General features: G+C 41.1%; 1 protein-coding gene across 12 annotated transcripts in view; it reads right to left on the reverse strand.

The window, feature by feature from the left end:
• CDON (cell adhesion associated, oncogene regulated) overlaps positions 1-26484 on the reverse strand; it is a 98753-nt gene that overhangs the window by 13653 nt on the left and 58616 nt on the right. For all 12 annotated transcript variants that reach the window (XR_004288976.1, XR_004288975.1, XM_032356534.1 and 9 more), the window contains 8 exons: positions 25172-25300; positions 21858-22061; positions 19846-20027; positions 19163-19268; positions 15172-15294; positions 11911-12132; positions 9493-9773; positions 6277-6356 (listed from right to left, as the gene is read on the reverse strand). Coding sequence is in view for 10 of the 12 variants with exons in the window: in XM_032356534.1 (XP_032212425.1) it covers positions 6277-6356; positions 9493-9773; positions 11911-12132; positions 15172-15294; positions 19163-19268; positions 19846-20027; positions 21858-22061; positions 25172-25300 (1327 nt within the window). In the remaining 2 variants the exon portion in view is untranslated. The remainder of the gene's footprint in view (positions 1-6276; positions 6357-9492; positions 9774-11910; positions 12133-15171; positions 15295-19162; positions 19269-19845; positions 20028-21857; positions 22062-25171; positions 25301-26484) is intronic.

Here is a 26484-nt window from a genome sequence, read left to right on the forward strand (position 1 = left end):
GTGAAGACAGAGGCTTTAAGCCACTGAGCCACCCAGGCGCCCCTCTACACACTATTTTTATCTGCATATATCTGACCCCAGCGGAAGGTTCCCAGTGGGTGAAAGAGTGTCCCCAAGCCCAGCAACACACAGACTTTAAAGGTCGTCATTAGGCAAAACCTCGGAGATCATTCATGGTATCTGCGCTTCCTAAGGCATTAACTTTATTTCTCCTCCTGACATCAGCCACGTATAGCTTGCGCTTTTTCCCCCAAATGGATTAGATCCATTTTTCCAAGCTCACTTTTACTTGGCTACTTCCTGCCCACTTCCAATCTTTCTAGAACCCTTAATAACTTGTTCCTTCCTGATGGGACCTCTCTGTGAATTCCATCAGTGTCCTCTCTACTCTTTTACAAATTATCAAGGACTGATGGTAAACAGGCAGGATTTAACGTCAATCCTTTCCCATTAAGCTAGCCAAGCAACTGACAAAAACCCCAGTTGATTACATATCCAGAACCACGCCACTGCCTTTTAAATTGAGAAGAGGAGGAGAGAAGGAGGATAGAAAGTTTTTGATTTATTTGATTAAAATCTGTTACATTCTTGAAATGCACAAGGATTTCTCAAATTAAGTCTTTAGTGGAGGGGATGGACTCCCCCAAAAAGCCACATTCTATACACCTCTTTCTAGCTGTCCATGGTGAGCTATTACAAATCACTCTTAAACCGTGAAAAGCGTTCAAATTAGCTGAATACAGTGAAGCAGACATTTACAACATGCCACGAGAGCATGAGAATCAATAAAACTCCGCAGACTGCTGCAATGTACATTTCCTCGTACTTGTTCTCACATTTTCATATCAGTATTCCAATTTAGACAATAAAAGCCACATTTTCTCTCCAGATAGCTACTGCCAAAACAGAGGGATGATAAAAGGGGACTAAGGCTGACACTGACTTGTTTCTTAGGAGCCCACTCTACAAAATACATTTAAGTTTCAACCCAAGAAGGCATGGCAGGACACTATGCAGCTAAGATTGCAGGGGGGTCAGGCCCTAAGCAAGACTGCCTCAGTTCTTAGGCATCTGTGGAATATAAGACCCACCCTGTGTAAACGTGAGTTTGATGTGGGGTCTAGAAGGATGACTCCCAAGGGTATGCGCTAAGGGGTAAACAGTTTCTCCTCATCTCCTGCAGTGATTCCTAGCTCAGTGGTTGCACCAAGTTACCTAGATAACCCCTTGCCTGCCTCCTCAACCAATCCCTCATATCTTTTTTTTTTTTTTTCCAATTGGCACTTTCTAAATCTCGCAAACCTATCTACTTCTCTTCTTGCCTACTGCAAGAATCCTAGAGCCCAGCTTCTCCTCTGAGCTACTGCAATGGCCATCTGATTGGTCCCCTGTATCCTCTCTTGCCCCATCCAATTTATTCTCCAACTCCATCCAGAATGTTCTAGTACAATGCTGGCCTACCTAAAATCTCTTGCTGACTCACCACAGCTCTGCATGACCTGGTTTTGCTCACATTTTACCTCTGGCTCCTTCACTTATGAGGCTCCTGCCACATTAGTCTTCCTGAAGCTCTGTATGAATCCCGGCATTCTGCTTACAGATTTTTTTTTTTTTTTTTTTTTTTTTTTTTAAAGATTTTATTTATTTATTTGACAGACAGAGATCACAAGTAGGCAGAGAGGCAGGCAGAGAGTGAGAGAGAGGAGGAGGCAGGCTCCCCGCGGAGCAGAGAGCCCGATGTGGGGCTCGATCCCAGGACCCTGGGATCATGACCTGAGCCGAAGGCAGCGGCTTTAACCCACTGAGCCACCCAGGCGCCCCCTGCTTACAGATTTTGTGTACTTGGTACCTTGTCTTTGCCTGGAAAGTTTTAAACCTATCTCCTCCTCTTTCACCTAGTTTTACAAATTCTTCACAGCTTTAGAGCAAAACGTCACAAGCTTGGGGAGGCTGCTCTTTTCTAATACACTCTTTACTTTTGCTTTATAACATCCAGTTTTAAGTATATAGTCATTTTTATGATTTATTTGTATCCTTTTGAAAAAAGGTATGTCTCCCCATCAAACTATAAGCTCAAAACCAGGCAGGGACAATGCCTAGTTTGCTTACTATGTCCCAGGACCTAGCTGGGTGTCCAGCCCACTACATACTTGCAACAAATGTTTGCTGAATGAATAAATGAACGCTTTTTCCTTTCACTCTCCTTATGCTATCCTACCCCTTTCTCATCTCCTCAAAGACATTTCAAATAACAGCACCAGGATCTGACGCTTTTTATTATTGTTATTATTATTATTATTATTATTATTATTTATTTTAATGTAGGCTCAACACCCAGCGTGGATCCTAATGTGGGGCTTAAACTCATGCCCCTGAGATCAAGACCTGACCTGAAACCAAGAGTCGGATGCTTAACCTACTGAGCCATTCAGGTGCTCCTTCTCAAAGACATTTCAAGCCCATAAGCAAAAAATAATTAAAAAGAGATCGCCTTATAATAAGGATGTCTAATCACTTTAAGTAAGTATGAAATAGGGCAAAACAACACCTTAAATAACTAAAAATAATCAGCCATGGCTACTGTCTCCCTTGGAGATCTCACCCATATTTAAGTTCTATTACTTAGATGCAAATGACTCCTGAATATGTCTCATAGTACCGATCTGCCCCCTGAACCCAAAACCAACACCTTCATCTGTCTCCTTGGCTTAGACAGCCGACTGGCACTTGGACTTCTAAATGCCCAAAACCAAATCCGTCCCTTTTTCTCAATACATCATTTTATTAAGTTCCCCCATCTGTCCGTCTTTCCTTCCTTTCTTTTTTCCAAGATTGTATTTATTTATTTGAGAGAGAGAGTGTGAGCAAACACAACTTGGCGGGGGCAGACGAAGAGGGAAAAGCAGACTCTTCACTGAGCAGGGAGCCCGACATGGGGCTCGATCCCAGGACCCTGGATCATGACCTGAGCTGAAGGCAGACACTTAACCCACTGACCCACCCAGGTGCCCCTTATGTTCCTTATTTCTATGACTATTACCATGGCAATTACCATGCTATCCATGCTTGAAACTTTCTGTTCATTTTGAACCTCCTTTATTTTTCTAGATCCCTATCCGTCAATGGCCAAGTCCTAAAGAGTCCCACTCTAGGGGCACCTGGGTGGCTCAGTCAGTTAAGCATCTGACTCTTGATTTTGGCTCAGGTCATGATCAGGGTCATGAGATCAAAACCCACGTTGGGGTCCACGTTCAGCGGGAAATATACTTGAGATTCTGTCTCTCGCTCTCCCTCTGCCCCTTCCCACCCCTCTCTCGCATAAACAAATAAGCCTTAAAAAAAAAAAAAAGATTCCCACACTAGAACCTCCCCCATCTCTTCCTTCCTACACCTGTTCCTTGCACGAAAGCTAGGGTCTTCGTTACAGAAACCATCAGGCTGGTCTCTTTCCTGCAATCCCACTGTGTCCTGCTACCACTAATCAAGCCTAAAGACATCTCTCGAATACAGAGCTCCCCTTCTCAAAAATCTTCCGAAGAAATACGATGCAATTAACCCACTGTTTTTCAACATTTAACCAATATCCCCACCTCTGCTTAACATAAAAAAACCCTCAAATCCCTCCCACACCTTTATTATTGAAACATACATGCCTCGATTAAAAAAATACAACATTGCTTAAAAAAAAATGCTAACCATCATCTGAGCTTTCAGAGAGTCACAATCCGTGATGAGGTTATGATAACAGAATAAGGAAAAAATTTGAAATACTGCCCGAATTACCAAAATGTGAAAGAGACACAAAGTGAGCAGACGCTGTTGGCAAACGGGCATCGACAGACTTGCGTGATACACGGTGGCCACAAAAACACAGTATCCACAAAGTGCGATAAAGCAAAGAAGCACAATAAAACGATATAAAATATAAACGATATAAAATAAAATGGGCACGCCCATGTTCACTAGGTAAGCCCTCATCTAACATAACTGAAATTATGCCTCTAAGTGTGTCCACCTTAGTTCAACGGGCATTCAGAGATGTAAAGGTACTGTTAGTGATGTCAACATTCTAAAAGTGTAAATACACTAAAATTGTGCTTCTCCACCTCTCAGCGTTCAAAGCTTATTCCAGATTTTGTCAGTTGGGGTATCTTGAGCAAAGATATCTGTTTTCGATTTCAAAGTCAAAAGAGTTAGAAGCTTTACATTTAATGATTCCAGTTTTCCAGAGTTGAAGGTAGGTATTTACTGATATTTATCTGGCAGATCGCTAAGCATTAAAATCACATAATGGCTCGTGGGAGCCAGAGAAGACATCTGGCTAACCGTGGAGGCAACGCAGGCAAGCCAAGACTTGCCCTAAACAGGCAGACGCTCATGTAGGAAAGAAGTAAATTTAAGCCAGGGACAAACAGAAGCTGATTTTCTCAGACTAAAGAGAACACACCTATGTTCCTAGGTAAGAGTAAAACCCACACACATGAAATGCAAGAAGTCACCAACTTAAAAAATTAATAGAACTGTAACTGCCCATTGTCTTAAAAGGGGAAAAAAAAAACACATATAACAAAAGCTCCCAATACTATACACATATACTCACTCACACACACATTCACCCACACAAATATACAAATGGCCATGAATGCAAGATGGTAGATACCGCTCATAAAAGTTCTTTTAAGGAAATGGGATGTCTTTTTGGTACCAGGATGGCAACTTCGTCATAAAGACGTGATTAGCAGCAAATTACCAAAATCTATCATCAGAGTATGTTGGGGTGATTTTACATTTCCTAGGGCAATTTTCCATTTTTCAGATAAGGATATAGCCACAGAGAGATTATGTAACTTTCCCCCAAGATTACAGATTTAAGCAGCAGCAAATCCTATGTCTGTCTGCTTATTCTCAAGTCCGAGGTTCTCATGTAACATCGCTTTAATGCCAATGTTGAACTGAGATCTGCCGATGGCCACAAGAACCACATAGAAAAATACATTACGTCTTTAGGCAATACCATTTGTCTCAACTAGGTCTCTTCGATTACTTACCAGGTGTATGAAACAACTTTAGTATGTTCTTAACAAACTGTGATAAAGCCTACAGCCAGCTCAGGACAAAAATATGGCTTCAATGTTATAAACAACTTAGAATTTAGATAGGGTCAGACAGAATTTTAAAAATGTAACAAACAACTCAGTACACAAAATAGGCAGATAGCTCCTGCTAACACAGACACCCTAAGATGGGCTAAGTAAAAGATAAGGACAAATCTCCAGGAAGTTTTATTGCTTTTGCTATGTGACTCTCAAAACACACGCTGAGAAATGTACTGGTCAATCTGTAGTTGACCAGCTACTTCCAAGTTCTGGTTTTGGTACCTTCCAGACACAGCTCTTAACCTTGTAAATGATTTAAAAATGTAGGTCCCACTTCATTTCAATAATGAAATACCCAAACTCCAGTCCATACTTATATTTAATGTACTAACTCTAACACAATTGCTAAATTGTAGAGTTTTAGGGCTGGGGAGGACTTCTGAGACAATGTCACCCAATACCATTGTTACGGGAGAAAAAGGACTAAGGTTTCTGAAGGACACAACTTTAATACAATGGAATATCTGATACTCTTTTGGAGTTATTATGTATAGAGGCAGCCTGAAAGCTTCCTGGATATTGTCAAAATTGAAATGGACATGTTACTCTACATTTTTCTATCTTGTGTGAAATATTGTAAATGCACATGTCACTTAATGATTTTTTCAAATCCCCCAAATTAAAAGAAAGCTTCGGGAAAAAAAAAGTGAGATTTTGCTACTTAATTATTGCAAGGTTTTAAGAATTAAAAAAAAAAAAAAAAAGGTACTGAATAATCCGGTAAGAAAATTTATGAAAACACATTACTTTATACATTTATCTGTCCCCTAACATTCAAACACACTCTCATTCATAACAGAGAGTGGAAAAGAACAGGTGAAAAAAGACAAAGTCTGTATATAGAAATGACTCTAAAGATTTCACAAACATCAAAACTTTTAATAATATCTCAGTAGGAAACAATATCTTTAATACTGTCCATCTATCTCAAGACCCCAAGGCCCAGAAAGGTGAAGATTACAAAGCAGGGCCAAAAAATTAGTAACAGCTCTCCACTTAAGTCTCCAAATTCTGAGATTTATAGCCTAGGTACTGTCAAGAACCTCCTTTGGTGGAGGGGGCAAAAACAAGAGTCCTACCCCATACTCCCAGCAACCCACGCAAACACAGAGCCGTGTACCTGTTGTTGTTCCGACAGTTTCGACAGTTAACGCACTCCAGCGGGTCGGTCCGGGGTACTGCTGTGTACAGTCCACCACCCTGGTCAGGGACGGAAGTACAGGGAAAAAGAGAAACACACATCGTGAAGATACCACAGACCTGAAACTGAACAGCCCCAAACGGAAAAGCCAGGCCAGTGATAAACAGCTACACAGTCTATTTCAACCAACCCCCAAACAAAGTTAAGCTTATCATTCTTCACCAATAGTTACAAGGGAGTTCCATACAACACTGAAACTACACTTTACAAGCTGACTGCCATGTTTTTTTCCATGTATATTTGTCCTGAAAGGAGCCAAAGAAATGGAGAAATTTAGTCACTTCCCCTTCAGTGGTTCAAACCTACTGGGTCCTAAATACACTGTAAGTTAGAACCTCCTGTTCATTTTTACTTTTCTAGCAGTTAAGGAACGATTTCACGTGATGCCAGTTAGAGAAACAGGGTGGAAATCTGTTTGAATGATGTCACAAGATAAACCCATCTTCATTTTCCTGTAATTATTTCGATTAGGTCTGTTCACTTGACTCACTAAGTTTTAAAACATGTTATATTTTTCCAGATGGAGTAGATTCTCAGCCAGCAATGACTTGGAGGGGAGGATTAATATTTTGATGTTGCTTTTGGCGGAAACTGCCCAGCAATTAAGAAAAATGCCCAGATTAACACATACCTCATTGTAAAACGCTTGCTTGACATATACAATGTCAAGAGTTCTCCACAACTGATGTTCAGAATTGAACGAGCCTTTCGGTCAGAGTAAAAATTCTGCTTTCAGATGAAAACCAGCAGAACTGAGTCTGATAAGGGTGGGAGAGGTTGTTCCAGTACACCCAAACCCAGGGCAGTTCTTCAAGGTTAAGGAAAGTTCAGGCAATTGTTTTTCCCAGAATACTTTCCATTTCCATTCATCTCATAACAACAGCCAGAAGCTAAGCAAACCAAAAGTACTGAAAACGTCCCTCAACATTCTTGATCCAACTAGCAACAGGGATTTTTAAAGAAAACATTGCGAGAAAGAATAGCTTCTGTTACGTTCCGTCTGTGAGCAGAAGCTCCAAAGCTTCACAAAATGAAGTCAGCCTACAGGGTAATGTGTTACGTGAATCACCAAACACATCGAAGTTAATTCGATGATTTTTATGATCACCGGTATTTTGAAAATTTCCCCACTTCCTCCCACCCAGAAAAGACAAGAAAACTAATGAGTAAAAACCACAGATGAGAGCCTCTAAAATTGTACACCTGAAGGGGCAACTATTATTTAAATAGTAATTCATTGTTCAAAAAAACCCAAACTGCCGTGTCCAAATCCTCAATCAAACATCAGATTTATTTTTTTTCTTCTTACGGAAACAGCATGTGCTATTCAAACCTTAATGTTCTCTCCTTTCGTTTCTTGGACACTGTTAGTAGTTTGGACCAGGTGACTAAAAAAGTTTACGAAGTCTGAATATAAGCCATGTCTTTCCACGTAAAATAATGAAATCATTATTCTCTTTTGGTAATGAGATGCACTCAAGCAAACTAGGTATTTTTCTACAATACACTAAAAATAGATCACCCAAAACCCATTAGATGCCCAGCTCTAAGATACAAATATGTATTACAGTTTTGCTCTCCAAATGCAATATTTTAATAAATCTTTGTTGAAGTTGAGGATGAAAAAACTCTGAACTTTTTCAGATTTTAGCACTTTGTGAGTTATGGCAAATTTGTCTGTAATCAGAACAATGACAAAAACGTCAATGACTGCTTGATTACACAATGAGTGCAACCAAACATATCAACCATTTGATTGAAAAATAATGTGGATGAATAGCCAAACAGTGTAATAAATCAAACTTCCTAATGCGGAGAACCTCTTTAACCAGCATAATGTAAAATACGTTAGTCATTCTATTCCCATTTCAAAAACTAAACTGTATCATTGAATTCTCCCTGAAATAAAGCGTTTTTCAAGGTCTATCACTCCTTGTGGCTAAAGAATACTAATATTATAAAAGGCAAAAATCCCGGGGCACCTGGGTGATGCAGTCGGTGAAACACTGACTTTTGGTTTCGGCCCATGTCATGCTCTCAGGGTTGTGAACTTGAGCCCTGCACTTGGGGCAGAGTCTGTTTGAGACTCCCTCTCCCTCTGCCCCCTTGCACTTCCATTCTCTCTCTCTCTCTCAAATAAATAAATCTTTTAAAAAATATAAATAAATTTTAATTTAATAAATAAATAAATAAAAGGCCAAAATCTTACAGGCAATAACCCTTCTGCACGTGGGATCCAACAAACAAAAGAAACTCACTATAGGTCGGAAGTCACAATCTGGTGGTCTGCAGATAGGTTCCACGTGGCCTATGCAATGGTTCCAAAAACTGGAAGTAGTTGCCAACAGGTAAAAAATCTGGCAATTTTGCCTAGATTTACAAGATATTTTGGAAAAAAAAAATCAGAAAACCCGGTAACCGCAGGCCCTCAGTCCTGTGTGCCCATAACTGGCATGAGCTGCAGCTAGAACTCTCCGGGCTGCAACCACCTCCACCTGCTTTGCTCAAGTTCACGATCTACCTGGCTCCTCTAAAGCTTATGAGTTTTCAGACTGCTCTAAATAAAGCAAATTTAAAGTACTGGGTCCACTCTATGCCCAGTGGTATTTCAAACTCTCAAGAATAACTTTCAGGGGTGACTGGGTGGCTCAGTGGGTTAAGCCTCTGCCTTCGGCTCAGGTCATGATCTCAGGGTCCTGGGATTGAGCCCTACATTGGGCTCTCTGCTCAGTGGGGAGCCTGCTTCCCCTCCTCTCTCTCTCTCTCCCTCTCTGCCTGCCTCTTTGCCTACTTGTGATCTCTCTCTCTCTCTCTCTGTCAAATAAATAAATAAAATTTTTGAAAAAAAAAAAAAGAAGAACTTCATCCAGTTCGTTAGTGGGATTCCACTTTCACTGTGAAATAATTTTAAAATATAAACCAATGATTTATATATGATGATGAATGTAACTATCACCTGACAATAGAATGCTTACAGAGATTACTCTTGATCAAGGCGCTGCCAGTAACACAGACTATTTTTAGTCTAATAAACCCAGGTTTCTATGTTGACAAAAGCCAAGGAGGATGAGCCTGTTCTTGCTCCCCGGCACCATGGGGGCATAGGGAGGCTTTATTTATAATTAGGTCTCTTACATTTACTAGGTGACGAGGATGTTCAAAATCCACATGTGTCCTGGGTAGTGAGCTTGTGTGCCCCGAGTAAAGCCCTCCGTTTAAGCTCCCATTCATGACTCCACCGACTCCGTTGGGGATCTTATGGTGAAGATGGGAGCAGCCATTGCTGAGACCGCCATTGCTTATGAAGCTTCCATGAACATTCCCATTTATCCGATTTGTGCCAGGCAGAGTAGTATATTCCACCATCTGCCCATTAATATCTGACCCCTGGTAGAGATATCCTGGAGGGTCATACTCTGTTAAGAGAGAACAAAAGGTGGGGGGGAGTAAGATAATGAAAAAGACAATCTTGCTTAGGCAGTTTTATTAATAAACCCCTAAGAAACTATAAATACACTAAAATAAAATGCCCTAAATGTGTTCACTTAAAGTCTAATTATGAGATAGGCTTTAAGAAAGTTATTGCTCTTTCCTTGTGTGGAGACAGCTAGGAACTCTGAGTTAATTAAGGCCTTGTTAGTGGGAAGAGAAATTAACCAGAGAGAAATTACTCAAGAGAATTAATAAATCATGCAAGTTGCAACCATCTGAGTACCAGCAACATTAAAAGAGAGTGTTTAAACTCCCACACACTTCAAAGTGCCGAGGGAAATTATAAAACAACAACAAAAGGCAAATGTTAGGTAGGATAGTTTAAATTGTAATAAGCAACACTTTTAAATGAAGGATGGAGCTGTGTACACATTCACTGATAATCGGCTCCTTGGTTCACACAGCCCATGTGGAAGTGGTGGGGTACTAAAGGCAAAAGGCTAATGATCCCATTTCCTTTTATGAAAAGCACTTAAATAATTGCCTCAAAATTCCAAATTCCAGAGGCACACCTGCTACACATATTTAGAAAAAGTGGAACAGCCCTTAGAAAATACAGCACTTAAACTGTGCAGGATTTGTTGGCAGAGTTTTGATAAATTCTTCAAAGGTCTTAGAGCAGGCCAAATACTAGATGAGGTGTCCTTCCTCCTGTTACCCAACTTCTTGCACAGGTGAGTTATCGTTGGTATACCTGCTCATCTTTTCCGCTAAACTATACGCTGATAGGGGCACCTGGGTGGCTCAGTGGGTTAAGCCTCTACCTTCAGCTCAGGTCATGATCTCACGGTCCTGGGATCGAGCCCCACATCGGGCTCTCTGCTCAGCAGGGAGGCTGCTCCCCCGCCCCCCCTCTGCCTGCCTCTCTGCCTACTTGTGATCTCTTTCTCTCTCTGTCAAATAAATAAATAAAATCTTTAAAAAACCCCAACAACTATAAGCTGTCAGGGCAGAGGCCAGGTTTAGCTTCTTGTATCCCCATTGTCTAACACCGTGCCAGGCACATTAAAGACAATTAGTGAGTATCTTCTGAATATAACTGAATGGAAATCACTACCATAAATTTCCATCTTTGAACATATCACCAAGTCACAAAGGAAAATGACCTTAACAAGATCAAGCTTGCTTAGACGACTAGAGCAGCAGTTAGTTCTCTTTTAATGACTGAGTGCACACTCACACGATTAAAGTCAATGACATGATTAACAATTTAGAAAAAGACTCAATCAAATGTTCTCCAACCCTTTAAGACTATCACCACCACTACCACCACCTCTCTCCCTGTCTATCTCCTAGAAAGCACCAGTTCAATAGAAACAAATCACCTTTTTTTCTTTCCCCCTGAGCTATTAGCTTTAATTCTCTTATTCTGGAGTCAAAGGGGAAACCAAGAAACCTCCTCCCACCAAAGACTCAAGTCTCTGCCTGATTCGATCCCCTTGTCTTATCAGAGCTGGGAGAAACAAGAAAGGTGGGGAGGAGAGAAACTAGGGAAAGAAGAGGGAAAAGGGGTTCTAGGTTATCTGTTTTCATATGGTACCATCACTCCCATTACTAGACACACGTAGGGGGAAAGAGATGCCAGGCTGGAGCAGTACTGGTCAGAACCTTAACTGAGGTCATTCCGTAACTTAGAAACTTAGAAAAGTAACTTAGAAGAGTATTCCTCTCCCTTCTTTCCAGCCTTTCCTACTCCTTTTGCCAAGACCTGCATTAGTACGGAGGTGTTCCCGCAACAATTCCAAAGCCCATGCTTCAAGAACTCAAGCTCTTTGGTGGTCTGACAAAGCCAGAGTTTCCCAGCACAGAGTCGGCTATTTACTTAGAGACCTGCCGGGTTTTGGCTTTGCTGTTTATTTCTACTGGGCAATTTTACGGGACACTCCACTTGCTCTGGCTGACAGTTCGCACAGTCTTAAAGTCACCTCCCCTGACTGCAGAGTAGCTGACGCACTTTATACCGTGACACGAACCCACAACAGTATTAGGGATCAGTATTGATTCGGACAATATTTTCCTACCCATCTTTAGAAAAAGACAAGGAAATGATGAATGGCTCACTCTGTATGGTGTTTTGCTGGCGGTTCTTCCACAGGCACATGGCAATGAAGACCATGAGGATGAGGACCATGACACCGAGCACGCAGCCAACGATCAGATACAACATGTCGCTGCTTCTGCTGGGGCTGCTTGCTGGCCCGGCGTTTCGTCCACTTCCCGAAGCACTGGGAGGGGTACTCAAGTCTTTGACGGGATACTCAGAAGCTCCAGGGAGGCGTTTCACTAGTTGACATACAAAGGAAAACATGATGTCAGGGTGAATACAGACTCTGTGGAATGGTTTACTCTCTGAAGGAGGTCTGGGTAGGAATGCACGGCCAGTCTGTTTACACTTGTTACTGGGATGATCTGACCACCAGTGAGTCACAGCGAGGCTCCAAAGCTGAAAAATCTGATGTGCTGAAGTCTCAGTCCACAAATACTAGAGAAATCATAAAGTTAGAGAAAGAAATGCCCTTGGCATAACCCAAACTGCTGTCTGATTACCTGCTCAACCTTACGGATGGGACTGAAACTCCTCTCTATATGACACACTTTGAGCTGAGTAGAATTCAAGATTACATACTTTATGCCTCTTTTATGTGACTGAGATGAAAGATCTCACTTTGGACCAAACAATTACATACAACTCCAAAAACCTCCCGCTTAACATTAAGCATTCCAAAACCATTGACCTTTGGGGTCCACATAAATGCAGTTCTTTATCCTAGTTCGTTGATATTCTGGAAAATAGTGACAACAAAAGCTAATAACAGGTGGGACTCAAACCCCATTTTCTCTGTCCTCAAATAATATGTTCTTAATGCTTTAAATGCCATAGAAAGCAGCAAAGCACAGTGGCCGATGCCTGCTCTCTGGAACCAGAAGGCCCGGGGCATATTCTGTTCCACCACTTATCCCTAGCTGCATGACCTTGACCTCTAGGAACCAGTTTCTCCATCTGGGAACTAGAGATAAAAATAAAATCTCTACAGCAAGGTTGTAATGAAGAGTAAACGAGTTAATCACGTAAAGCACTTAGAATAGAGCCTGCCACACGGCAGTGTTCAATCAATTTTGTTACTATTAGCTATTATATTTCCTGTTATGGCTCCTAACGACCCAGTAGAGCAGAGCGGTCCTTAAAAAATTCTACTTCAGGTTCAACTTTCTAGCACCATTATGCAGAACAGAGCTAGGAATCCATAAAGAAGAGGCCACCTTCCAAGGGACAGAGGTCTCCAACCCTGAGAAGTGGATAAATAGTTGGCAGAGACTCTAAAGGAAATTCCTACTTCAGGTGGGATGTTGGATTAGACAATTCTAAGAACCCTGCCAATTCTAAAGAAAACAAACGGGTTTCTGAGGCAAAATAGACGTTGCAGATCACATATTAAAGATCACAATTACCCACGGGGAAGTCCATCAGCTTTATTCACTCTTATTTACTCTTTATTTATTCATAATTCTACCAAGCTTGATGATTTTGTCAGTCTCTGCTAAAGTTAAAAATTTCTGTGGTGGATGGTGAGTGAGACACATCAACAGCAATAAGAAGACAAAGTTAGCGCTAGGAAGAGCAGGAGGAAAAGGAGGAGGGGGGTGGGAGAGGGAGGGGAGAAGGGGGTAAGGGAGGAGGAGGAGGAGCCAGGGGGGAGGAGCCAGAGGGGGTGGGGGAGGGGAGGAGGAGAGGGAAGGGAGGAGGGAGCAGCAGCAGCAGCAGCAGCAGAAGAGGCTAACACCATGAAACAAGAAAAGTGAGATGAGAAATAAAAGAACCAAAGAAAAATCATGACAGTCTATGATCTTTAAGGGCAGGGGGAAATGGCTGGCCTCAGCACCTCTGTCATTCCTGGAAAACTTTACTGAATGACTAAAGATAAGACAATCATTGTTCACAACAAGAACCTTGACTCATTTCTTTAAAAGCAGAGATTGTGTATCCTACGGTCTCTCTTTAAACAGGCTAGGAATTGTGTCATACATTTGAGAAAGTTATTCAGTATGAACGGCTAATGTTTTAAAGAGGTGTTTTCATTTGTCAGTGATCTGGAAGTCTGTAGGTAGGAACTTTTCTTCTCCAGCAAAGTCTTCCCCTCCAGCAATTAATGAGGCATACAATTATAGACACACCTATACCATAATACTATTTAAACAATACAGTTATTACACTGTTGTCTATGTTTTGCCTGGCTAGATTCTTAAATGTCTTGTGGACAATCACAGTGACTGGGACAAAAATCCCCTCAAATATATACTAACCAAAGTAAATCTAGAGGTCTGTGTATATATAGACTTAAAGGTAGATTTAATACGTGGGTTTTGCTGCAGAAAGTCGCATGACTTAACATTAAAAGATGGAACTACGTCTTGTCTTTATAATTCTATTTTTCCGAGCCTTATTTTCTTCATTTTAAAATCAGCATCATAAAATCACCTATCGCAGGCACAAAAGGTTGCCATTCAGCAGCCTAGCAGAGCCCACTAGCAGAGCCCACTTCCATTCAGCTGCCCACTCAAACCCCACACAACTCGAGTAGGTCCTGGTCAATCATTCCATTCCCAGGGAATGATCTGGGGAGCACAGTGGGACTGAGTTCTGACCACCAAGACTAGAATGGTGTGGTGGATAGGTAAGGATTTGGGGAAATTTCCTCTTGTTCTTAAAAACAGACACAAGTTAAAACAGTCCCTTTTTTGGTCCAATTAACTGAGACTGGACATGAGTTTTTAAATAGCCATGTAGCTGTTTCTATCATTCATGTGTAGCACTGCCATCCTAAACACAGAAGACACTGCACAATCCATACATCGGCAAAGTCAAGAATTTCAATCTAGCATTAGCATGGCTGATGCTGAACTTAGCCACCGTGCTTAAGAACTAGACAGTGTTATGCATAACTGTCATGCAAGAAACAACTTCAAGCGTACAAAGCACTCTTTCTGAAAATTATACTTTTGAAGTTTTCTAATTCTTGCAGCAATTCCAATTTGCAGAAATTATCCAGCAAATACTTCTACTCCCTTCGTGCAGAGAAAAAAGAAGGGAAGTGACTTACTGAAATTCAAGAATACAATCGATGCTTAAGTAAACTAATAAGAGAAGTGCTTTAGCCAATATATTCTACTTTCTGTTGGGATGGTCTTAATGCCTACAACTAGGGAACGGTCCAAAGCAGACGCTTCCTTAGGTAAACACATCAAGAGTCAGAAGGAATAATGCAGAGTTTGGAATTCCAGCACCATCCGGGGACAAAGCTTGAGCTCTCCTTCCTCTCCTACCTTTAGTTTCGCAGATCATCACGTTACTAAACTCGCTTTCTCCCCCTTCGTTGAAGCACTGCATTTTAATATCGTAGGAAGTTTCTGGTTGCAGATGGCCAATCATGTGCCACTGCTTTGAACCTAGAAAGAAAAAATATAAAAGAAGTTTTACGTATCGTACGACCTGCAAGGTGATCTCCAAACAAGGCTGGAATAGCATGTATCACCGTAGAGTCAGTCTGTGCAATGAAAACCATCTTAATAGATGTATTTTAGTAATACTCCCCAGATAAACAGCATTTTTTTAATGGGCCACGAAACAAAGGACAAGAGGTAGACTGAATTCAAGCCATACCTGTGCGTTGGTACTAATACTATGCTTTGTTATAAATAGTTAGTGGTGAGTCTTTCATAAAATACATGGTGGCTTTAAGCATAGGTGAAGGAAAAACAAAAACCCTCAAGTCCTCTTATGTCCCATTTTAGCCTAGCAAGTCAATCTACTCTGTCCACCAGACAGGAATACTGTACACGAGATCCACAAATGGTGCCTTATCCAGGACAAATGACCATTTATTTACAAGACAGGTCTTAGAGAAACTCTCCATCCCACTGGACTGAATGTGACACGAACAGACAGCTCAGCATGTGCCTGAATAAATGGTTAAGAATCATGAAAAAGCAAAATCTACAAGGGGAACCTATGGGTTCCTGTTCCCACTATTTCTCTTCTTTTGAGTCAAGGTCCCCAAGCCACATAATACCTCCAACAGAATGATTTTGTTATCCACAGCACATGGCTGGTGTTTCATCTAGAAACACTCTTCAACTGAGCACTCCTGAATGCATCACTCTCCATGTTCACTCCCATGGGCATGTGATGAACATTAATAAACAGGGACACTTCTGCCAGATTCAGTGAACTCTTCAGGCACCTTTAACCCCTCTTAGAAAATACCTCTTCAAGCTGTTTCCACAGTTCCTGAGACACTCAACTATACCACCTACTGATTCAAGACTTAATTGAAGGGGGAGGAAAAACAAAACCAAACCAAGCATCCAAGTATAAATCTACTTGGCTGACAGGACCAAGAGCACTAGGTTCCTTTCTAATTCAACACAGACAAAAATACTCCAAACCGGAAACAAAACCCCTTTTGCAGGTCACCATCACAAAATCCCTCTTTCATAAAGACCCACAGTTTACACGAAGAGAATCTGCTTGTTCTAGGACCAAGGGACTCTGAAAGGCTTGAGAAGTAAGGAATTCTATGCCCCCTTTATAAGTGTAAAGAGGATCCTACAATAAACTTGACTCAAAACCTTGACTCAAAGACTGGAATAGATCTACGTTGAAATTCCACAAACTTTTTCAAAGACTTCTATTTTTTTGTCTGTCCTTGGGTCCTTTCTTGCCCAGCCCTACCCTCACCTAACTATAAACATTCTCCCGAATAATTTCCACACCAGATTTGAAGTTTTCCCTTCAAAGTCCTAGGCAAAATGGAATTAAACTACACCTCTGATATGTTATAAATGAGAGAAAATTGTTAAAAGAACACAAATCTTGTTAGATTAGGATTCCACTGTTAGGGTAATTCTCCGAATGGCTAAATGACAGAAATCACTAGTAGAGAGAAAGAGACTTTACTGATCATTGATGAATAAGACAGCTAAGTGTATTATCAGGTTGAAAGTCAACCAACCAGCACAACATGTGCTTAAACGGGTAATTCTCCAAGGATGTTTTAGAAAAGGTGAGAAACCAAAGCAACAGGCTTAGAGATTAGGATGCCTGCCTGATGCTTTCATTTATTTAAAACTAAACTTTGTAAGACACAAATATTCATCACAAAGGCACTGTCTGCCAGAAACATTTATGGTTTATCCCAATGTGGAACTTAATTCAAAAGATAGGATAACTTAATATCATTGCTCTTAGTGGATTCTTTAACACTGTAATTGAATTTCAGACTTTTTCTCCAAAAGCTTAAACAATTCTGAGTCAATAGAGAAGCAATCTAAAACTTTACTTTAAAGAGAACATTACGTGCAAAGGGTAAATACTTTTGTTCCTTGGTTTGGGAGAACAGCCCAATAGTTTAAAACTGCCACAAAAAGAATTTCAAATGCATAAACTTGAAAATAGGGAATAAGCAAATTACACAGCACAGCGAAGCCCACTTAAACATCTAACTGCTTCGTCTACTGAGTTTATAAACAAGTTTTCTGTGAACCAGAAGGCAAAATTCACATTTGCAGACACTACTAGTGGATACAGAAGCTTCCATAAAGTAATTTCCTAGTTCCACACACTGTGTTCACACCCCACAAGCTCGCAGAAGTTCAAAGATTTAACTAGAGAGTATCCTTTAAAAACTGGTGACTGGTGGATATTTCTAGAGAGTGGAACCAGGAGAGGTAGGGAAAAGAGAGACATGGAGAAAGAGAAAGAGAGAGAGAGACAGAGAGAGTTGTTCCCTTTACTCACATTTACCTTGTTTAGAACTATTTTATTTATATTTACTATTTTTATTATAAGGCTACTGCTACCAAAAACAATAGGCAGCATTCGATGTCAAGAAGTCACATGAAAATAACCTTGGCCTAGGGCTGTTTTCTGACATGACCCATTTGGGATGTTAGCAATTCAGAGTCAGAATCTTGGAGTGCAAAAAAACCCTCTGAAGAAGACTTCCTCCCAAAACAATAACCCCTCCCAAGACACCACCAAGAAATAAGCTTCCAGCTTCTACTGAAGAGCTCCAACATTAGGGAGTTTCTTATTTTGTTAAAAATGCTGCACAGAGGGGTCTTCCTTATATGCTACTTCCTGTTGGCTGCCCTTCCCCCAACTGGCAGAGTTTCTCCTCCACTTAACAGTCAGTCAGGATGTGAAGACAGCTGTCATGTTACTTGTTTATCACCCCATTTCCAGCCTCATCATCCCCAGACATTCCCTTGTTCTTTCTGGACTCCAATTGTTCCTTCGTTCGATAAATCCCGAACACCGCATCATTGTAGGGGCTGGGGATATAGCAAGGGAAGCAAAGGCTCCTTGCCTACAGAGAAGCTAAGATTTCGTGAGGGAGACAAACTAAGTAAATAACTTCATATATCCACACACACACAGACACACCTGCTCCTTACACAGCAACCATGATGACATCTACGACAGAACCATAAAGGCCAGAGTTAGAAATTACACCCCAGGTATCTCACATACAGAGGCGGGTGTTATCTGAGGAAATGACGTTGAACCACACAACAGAAAAGTGCAGTGACCTAAGTAAGACACTGGAAGAGGAGCACAGGAAGTAGCAGGAATTGCCACGTGTCATCGTCCCGAGGCAAGACAAGTCTTGGTGCACACAAGGAAACTCAGAAGGCTAGTGTGTCACAGAAGAAACACGGTGGGCAGCAGGAGAGTGGGGAAAGGGTACACGAGACTGGGGGCCAGTGTAGACAGTGGCCAGAAGACCATCTGAAGCCTTCAGACCACATGCAAAGTTCTGGATCAGATTTTAAGTGCAGGGGAAAGGCAGTTTCAGCACCCTTCACTGTCTCGGCTGGTTTTTACTCTACGTATATTCCAATTTCTCAGCATCTCTAAAAGCGGATTACATGCTCAAGATGCACTTGTTCTAGTACAGACTTCAGTGGAACTGGGACTGAGACATATTTTTTAAAATACAGTAGCAGTTGCAAGTGACTTTTATACCCAGGTTACCATTCATTTAAATAAAACAGAAAACATAATTCTTTTTCAGATGAACTGCTGACAAATAGTATCTCCCCCATACTTTGGTAATTGTTTCTATGACCAAAATGTAAACTACTGCATATATTAAATTGGAAAGATGGTCTTTCTTTGGGAAGAAGTCAAAGTAATAGTGGACATAACAGTTCATGCTTTCTCTACCCTAACCTGGGATGATGGTTCTCATAACATTTAGAAACCCCTCCATCCAAGCTCTTTACTGGGACTCCAGCTTGTGGGGGGACTTACCTTCTACCACATCCCTCTTGTAATCACTGTCATTATCACTATCTGTAGGCCGGTAGTAGATATAAAATCCTTGAATGGGAGTATTATTGTTACTTGATGGAATATACTAAAAAAAAGAAGCAAAGACTTGTAAGGACAAAAATATATGTAACTTTCAGAGCCATGAAGATTCCTTTATCTGTGTGGTGATCTTTTCCTAGCTTCATTTTGCAAACATCCTCGACAGCCATTTTGAAGTTAATTCAAAGGTAATCAAAGGTATTAAGCGCATTTAGTTTTTCTGTTGGGCTGAGCGAAAATAAAGTAGTATATTTCACAAGGTTCAGAAGCAGAAAGGGACATTTGGTTCAGAAGAAACAGATCCTGAAAGGATAATTAAGTTAACACTTGGATGAGAGCTGAAGAGACAAGCTGATTTTAAGCCTCACTTACCCACATGTGCTTCCAGACCACATGTGCTTCCAGACAAGTATCTGTGCCCTTCAATTTTCCCCGACTTAAAAGTTAGAAACATTTGCTATTCATAATATCGCGTCACCAGAAAAGTAAATCAATTGTTAACATGGCCAAATACTTAAAAGTTAAAAACATTTTACTAATCATACCAGGTCATGAGACCATTAAGTCGATCATCAACGTGGCCAAACGAGAACACGTCTTGATAGAGAAGACGTCCCACTCACCGTCCACTTCAGCATGATCTGAGTATCGCTGACAGCTTCAGTATACGCGATGTGAGGTCCCGTGATCGGACGGTTGGAAAAACGATTGGGGAACCCAGCCACCTGATAAGGACGAGACGCTGAACTCCGGAAACTCTCACCATAATGGTTGATGGCAATGACCCTAAACTTGTATGTTGAACCTTTTGAGGGAGAAAAAAAAAAACAACAAAAAAATCAGTTTTTAATAAATGGCCATAGACAGCTGAAGGTATGACAGTCAGAACAAGACAACTGCGCTCAAGTCTCCAGGTGAACAAACACGTCCTCTGAAGCCTATATAGTAAACTGACTCCAACCCGCCTGCCAGCTTCTGTCAGCCGGCAGAGTGTGTTTATGATGACTCAGATTCCAAGAGCTTAGGAGGAGTGACCAGGAGACAATGCCACGGAAGAGGAATGATGTCTGTCACAGAAGGGGCGTGTAGAGAACGGGAAAGAGCACGTTTACTCTCTTTACTGTCATGTGCTAAAGTCATAACCATCAAATACAGTATTAGTTGAAGTATCTGTGCTCAAAACTAGGGTCTTTTTCCCTTTGAAAGAAACCACTGAAGCGAAGTTCAACAGGGCAAATACGCTTCGGAAGGGCACTGTGTGGGTGACAGCAGATGTCACTCTGATTGCAACAAGAATAGGATAAGAAGCAGCAGATTTAAAAAAAAAAAAAAAAAAAAGAAGCAGGAGCAGATTTAAACTACAACAGAAGGCATTTATTTGCATTCCATATTAAGTACTTAAAAAAAGAAAAACTCTAAGGACTGTGAGCTTCTGAAGCTCTGCATCTAAAGAATAAACGAGACTCCTCCAGCACGTTTCCTGACAGCACAGACATAACCACTGGGCTTCCGAAGACGGTGCTTTCTGCCTAAAACGTGCTATTGAGTCTCACCCTCATTTAAAACTTGTCCCCTTCTCCCAATGATACCTGCAGGCCCCTAGGCTCTTATTACCTGTTCAGACAAACACAGGCATTTGCTGCTAAGTCCATCTAAAAGTCCATAAACAAAATGGTCATGAAACCTAAGAGATACAAGCCACGCAAATGCATCTGTGATGACGGCTTTTCTCTCGTGCGGTTTAACTACCCGCACGCAGTCTCAAGATAGTGGGGCGACGGTGGGGGAGGGGGGGCTCCTTCTGCTGAAATGAGACTTACAGAGCAAAGAAGCCTTAGGTATTCTCTCGTTTCCATAGCCTAAGCACTAAGGATAACTAGGCTGAGGTTCATCATTAGAGCAAACAATTTTAGCCGAATAATAAGCAATTTTCCACTTAAAACATGTAATCATAGCAAAACACCTATACACACATACACAAAGATGACATCACAACAGTTAAAGATATCCAAAACCCAGAAAAAAATTATAAGTAAATTATAATATACTTATACAGTAGATAGAGAATTATTAAAAAACTGAGTTTTTGAAGAATTTCTAATGATATTGGAAAATGCCTGTGATACAGGGAAAATGGGGTCACAAAACAGTATTTATGGCATGATCCTGGCATGATTTATGGTATGATTAAAAAACAAAAAAGGCTACAAAAAAATATACCAAAGTGTAAACATAGCTTATCTCTGGATGGGTAGGTTTTGAGTGACTTCTTCTCTTCTCTCTAGTTTCTTTCCTTTCAAATTTTCACAGAATAGGTTCCCATTACTTTAACAACTAGAGGAAAACAAAATCATTACAAATAGGCATCTAAAGTCAGCACAGGGCGCCTAGGTGGCTCAGTCAGTTAGGCATCTGCCTTCACCTCAGGTGCAGATCCCGGGGTCCTGGAATCAAGTCCCACGCTGGGCTCCCTGCTCCTCGGGGAGTCTGCTTCTCCCTCTGCCCTCCCCCCACTCATTCTCTCAAACTCTCTGGCTCTCGTGCTCTCTTTCTCAAATAAATAAATAAAATGTTAAAAAAAATAATAATGAAGTCAGCACAGATGGCAAAAAAGGAAATGTTTGAGTATTACTACCTGGCTCTAAGCTACGAACTTCCACAGAAAGTTTGGAAGGAGGGATATCTTCAGCGGCCACCAGCCAATCACTGGTCCTCATCCGTTTGTATTCGACCTTGAAGGCAGTGATTGGAGAACCCCCGTTGGCCCGAGGAATCCAAGTGACGTAGACAGAGGTCTCTGATGCCGTGGAGATGGTAGGCCGGTCAGGTGCCTCTGGAACTAAACACGGAAACATCCATTCCAATAACCCATGGTGTCAGAGACAAGAATAACTCAAATAAACTGAAAGGGATAAATTCCTAAGCAACATTTTATTAAAGGTTCATCACCAAACTTATTAGCAGAGTTAGTAGTAACATCATCATAACTATCTTCCTGCCCTCTGTTAAAAGCTAACAGGCAACAAAATGGCCAAAAACAGGAAATAAAAGGAAGGAAAAGCAAGATATATAAACTTGAGAATTAGCTCTAAAAAACTGAAAGTAAATGGTAATGAGAATAGTGACCAGGCTCCTTTGGATTCATAGCTAAACAGTGTATAAGTAATCATTACTCAGTGCCTCATGTCTGATTGTGCTTATAAGTTACAGTAAATGTTTAAAATTAGTTGTGATTTTATTTAAATGTTTTTCTTAATCCACCCAAGCTATAAACACATTCAGCAGATGATCTACAGATTATTAGATAAGTCACTAAGGGAGCCCTGCTGTCTAGCCTGTGCCACATTCCTTAAGCAAGACCACTCTATCTCAACATCTCTCTAGCTCCAACACAAATACATAAGAAAGAACACAACGACGTTGCCCACGGTACCCATATGGAGAAAATGGTGGCATTTAAAAAACAAACTGCATACTGGATAAAAAGAGGAAAATATTCAAAGCAGGCAACTTTTGAGTGATACTTACTGTATTCCTTTCAAGTTAGAAAGCAATGGAAACAGAATGAATAGAACTGTTAGTGAATCTCTTTTTTGGTCCTAGATAACCAACAACTTCAGTCAACTGATTCCCAGAAGGTTAAAACTCATCCAAGGATAAACAGCATAGATTGAACAGAAGAAGGTTATTAGGGGAAAGAATCTCTACACAGGAGAATCATCAAGATCTAGAAGAAAAAGCATGTGACATCAAAGAGACAAGTTGGAGTTTGGGGGCGTCTGGGTGGCTCAGCGGGTTAAAGCCTCTGCCTTCAGCTCAGGTCATGATCTCAGGGTCCTGGGATGGAGCCCCACATTGGGCTCTCTGCTCAGCAGGGTGCCTGCTCCCCCCCCTCTCTACCTGCCTCTCTGCCTACTTGTGATCTCTGTGAAATAAATAAATAAAACCTTTAAAAAAAATCGGAATGTGAAGAGCAGCCCCAGTAAAAAATGCATGACCTCCAAGAGCCCCAGTTTCCTAAGTTGTAAAACTGACCGGCTATCTTCTTCATAGGGTTGTTCAGAAGATTCAAGAAATCATTTCTTACGGCTATCTCTACCTGGATAACTCCAAACTCGGGACTTCCAGAACTCATTCGATAAACTGCACCTAAAAATCTTGATTACCCACCTTGGTAAATGGTTCTTGGCCACCCCAGCCCAGGGTCACCTCATTTCTCCCTTTTATTCAATATGGATTCAATTCCCTTTGTCTCTCACCTGTGTCCTTCTGGACACAGTGACCCTCTGTCACTCCGCCCATTATTTCTCTAGCTTCATCTTTGGCTGTTCTCCCTGTCCCCCTCCTTAAAGTCCTTTAGAGTTCTTCACAGCTTTCAGGGAAAGACTGACATTCTAAGTACGTTCTACAAGATACCCGCCTGCCTCCCCCTGGTGGCGTCATTCCCCATGGCAACCAGTCAAACCAAATAAGTTCTCTAACCTCCACATCTCTAAATGGAATACAACATGTCCATCGTTCATCTCTTTCCCTAGAACTTCTTTTCCTGTTCCTTCATCCATCCTTGTCTTCATAATGGTCTTGTCTTCGAGGCTTAGCGGAGGGAGCCTCTCTTACCACCACCTGCCTCCTTCACATACTCTTGTGATCGCATCAACAAGTGTAGACTCTCAGGCGTAATGAATCGAAGTCATTATTATGGGTTCACTTGTCTATATTACCCCCTATATGGTTACTGACTTCTTGTCGATGTCACCCTCTATGCTGTAAACCCCCTGGAGGCAAGACTGACTTTACTTTCACTGCGACAGCATTTGGTCCGTATCTACCTGAGTGTGTTACACAAATCATACGGTCTTTCTTTTTCAGAGGGCAGCTTTACTCAGATAAAGCTGACGGCTGAGTCAGCAATCTGCTTGCAGTCGCTGAACAGCTCCTCAGAGGTGAAAGGACTCAAGCAGGAGAGGCTCATGATACTGAAGAAGCAGAGAGGTTCTGGGAAGTGTTCGAATGTTATGACTCTCTTTTGTCTGAGACCAATTCATGACAGACTATAAAAATAGGGAAGAGAAGCCTGAACATTCTCAGAGCTCAGCAACAGAACTTGAAGCTCTCCCTAGATGTTCTGCTAACACCTATTAACACAGTCACAAAAAGTACATTATGTTGTAATTGCAGAATTGGTAAGTGTGAAATTTAAATACTGAAAAGATGTCTTTTGAAAACTGTATTACTATGACATCTAAGAACCACTCATTGGAGGGGGTAGGGGGCACACTTGGGTGACTCAATTGGTCTAGCATCTAAGTCTTGGTTTCAACTCAGGTCATCATTTCAGGGTCGTGAAAGCAAGCCCCACGTTGGGCTCTGTGCTCAGCAGAGCGCCTGCTTGTCCCTCTCTCTCCTGCTCTGCCCCTCTCCCCCATAATAAGTAAATAAATATTTTAAAAATTTTTAAAAATTAAAAATTAAAAACCATACAATTGGCAAGATAGAGCAATAAAACGGAGTGTGACACTGACAAAATACAGCAATAAAACAGTATGGCATGTAATCGTTTGCTTAAAAAAAATCTAAATCTTTCTATAGGTACCACCACACATTTTGATAAGTCACCAAAAAAAAAAAGAGAGAGAGGTCAGACTTTGAAAGTATAAATTTGGTTTCTTTGCCAAAGAGAAAGCAGAAAATTCCTTTTTATGAGTTATACAACCTTAGTACCAGAACATTTTGAATCTGAGTATATTACCTTAAATACCAATCATGACAGTGAGTTACCAAGATCTGAGTATAGGGCATTAAAAAAATGGTTGAAGTAGGACCTGGAAGGGGTTATAATCCAAATGACAAACAAACACTCTCTCCCACTCCAACCCCCAAATAATCTGAAACATGTCAGGTCCACTAGTAAACAAACAAAATCAATAAAATAAAGATTCTCCACTTTACCTCCACTATGCCTAGAGGAATCTGTAAGGACCACTCCAAAGTTGTCTGCAGCCTCTGAAACAACGGGGCGCCGAGGGACGCCCATGGGGGGTGAGGACGCCTGTGTGTTTTTCGATGAGGTTGTTTTCTCTAGAAAAGTTAGAAGACGTATACTCATCTACTGCAACATAAACTTCTGTATATATGTAAAGTAAGAAAATACATTACAAAAAACTCAACTGGTATACAGATATTAGAGCTCCTCTGTTACAGGGTCTAAATTTCAGACCTACATTGTAAATACTTAGCTAATCTGAGGAATCGAACTTGAAAATTATGTTATCTTTTTCTAATAGCCTTTTTAAGGGAGAAGTAAAAGGTGTCTTTCTTCATCAGGCAGAATTTCATTTATACACAGAATAAACACCACAAAGTGAAAAAAGCCAAATAAGTAAAGGCTTTCAAACTATTCATGCGTTTTTCTTCTACCTATTTCTTAATTCCAAAGCATAAAATTCATGCTTAAAGAGCTTCTGTCTCTTTATGGGAAAATTATTATGTTGAGTTTGAAAATTCCAAGAGGCAAAAAGTGAAAATGGGTGATTATTATAAAACCGAAATATCTGCTTCTTATTCAGTATTTATAATAGGTCAGATTCTATAAACAACTGTGGGCTGATTATGAAAATTAACTCAAAATAGAATTCAAATAAGAAATACTCATTCTTTTCCTAGCTAGACTCGGTCATTAGTATGAAAGGGTGTTTTCCAAAAGCCAATAAATAAATTTCTTCTCGATCATACCTCCTTTTTATTTTCTACTTCAGACGAAAATATTCTTCCGCCCTGTTCCCCGCTCCACTCACTGGTCTTTTTGTCCATTGATGGCCAAGCTATAATGGTGTCTTGTCAATCAAGCTCACCCTCAACAAGCTAACCCACAGAAAGAACATCCTCTCTTTGCACTCCTCCAGCATCTTCTAAGTCCTTTACTTGTCATATTTTGGCCTCTTTGCTGACACCTGTGCCCTCCTCCAGTATCCTTACCCTACAGCCGGAGTCCCCCTTGAAACATGGCAGACAGTGTCACTACTCAGCTCAAACCTTCCAGTGCTTCTAGCTCACTCAGAGTCAAAGTCAATGTCCTTGCAGGGGCGACAAGGCACCATGTGGCTTGGCCCCTCTGTCATCTCCCTGAGCTTTCTCCCCTAGAACTCCTCCCTTTGCCTCTGTCACAGGGGCCCCCTCAGTGTTTCTAGGGTACCTCAAGCACACCCCGCCCTGGGGTCTCTGCACTTGCTCCTCTCTCAGCTGGTATGTTCTCTCCCCAGATA

Source organism: Mustela erminea, chromosome 9 (assembly GCF_009829155.1).
Source record: "Mustela erminea isolate mMusErm1 chromosome 9, mMusErm1.Pri, whole genome shotgun sequence".
NCBI lineage: Eukaryota > Metazoa > Chordata > Mammalia > Carnivora > Mustelidae > Mustela > Mustela erminea.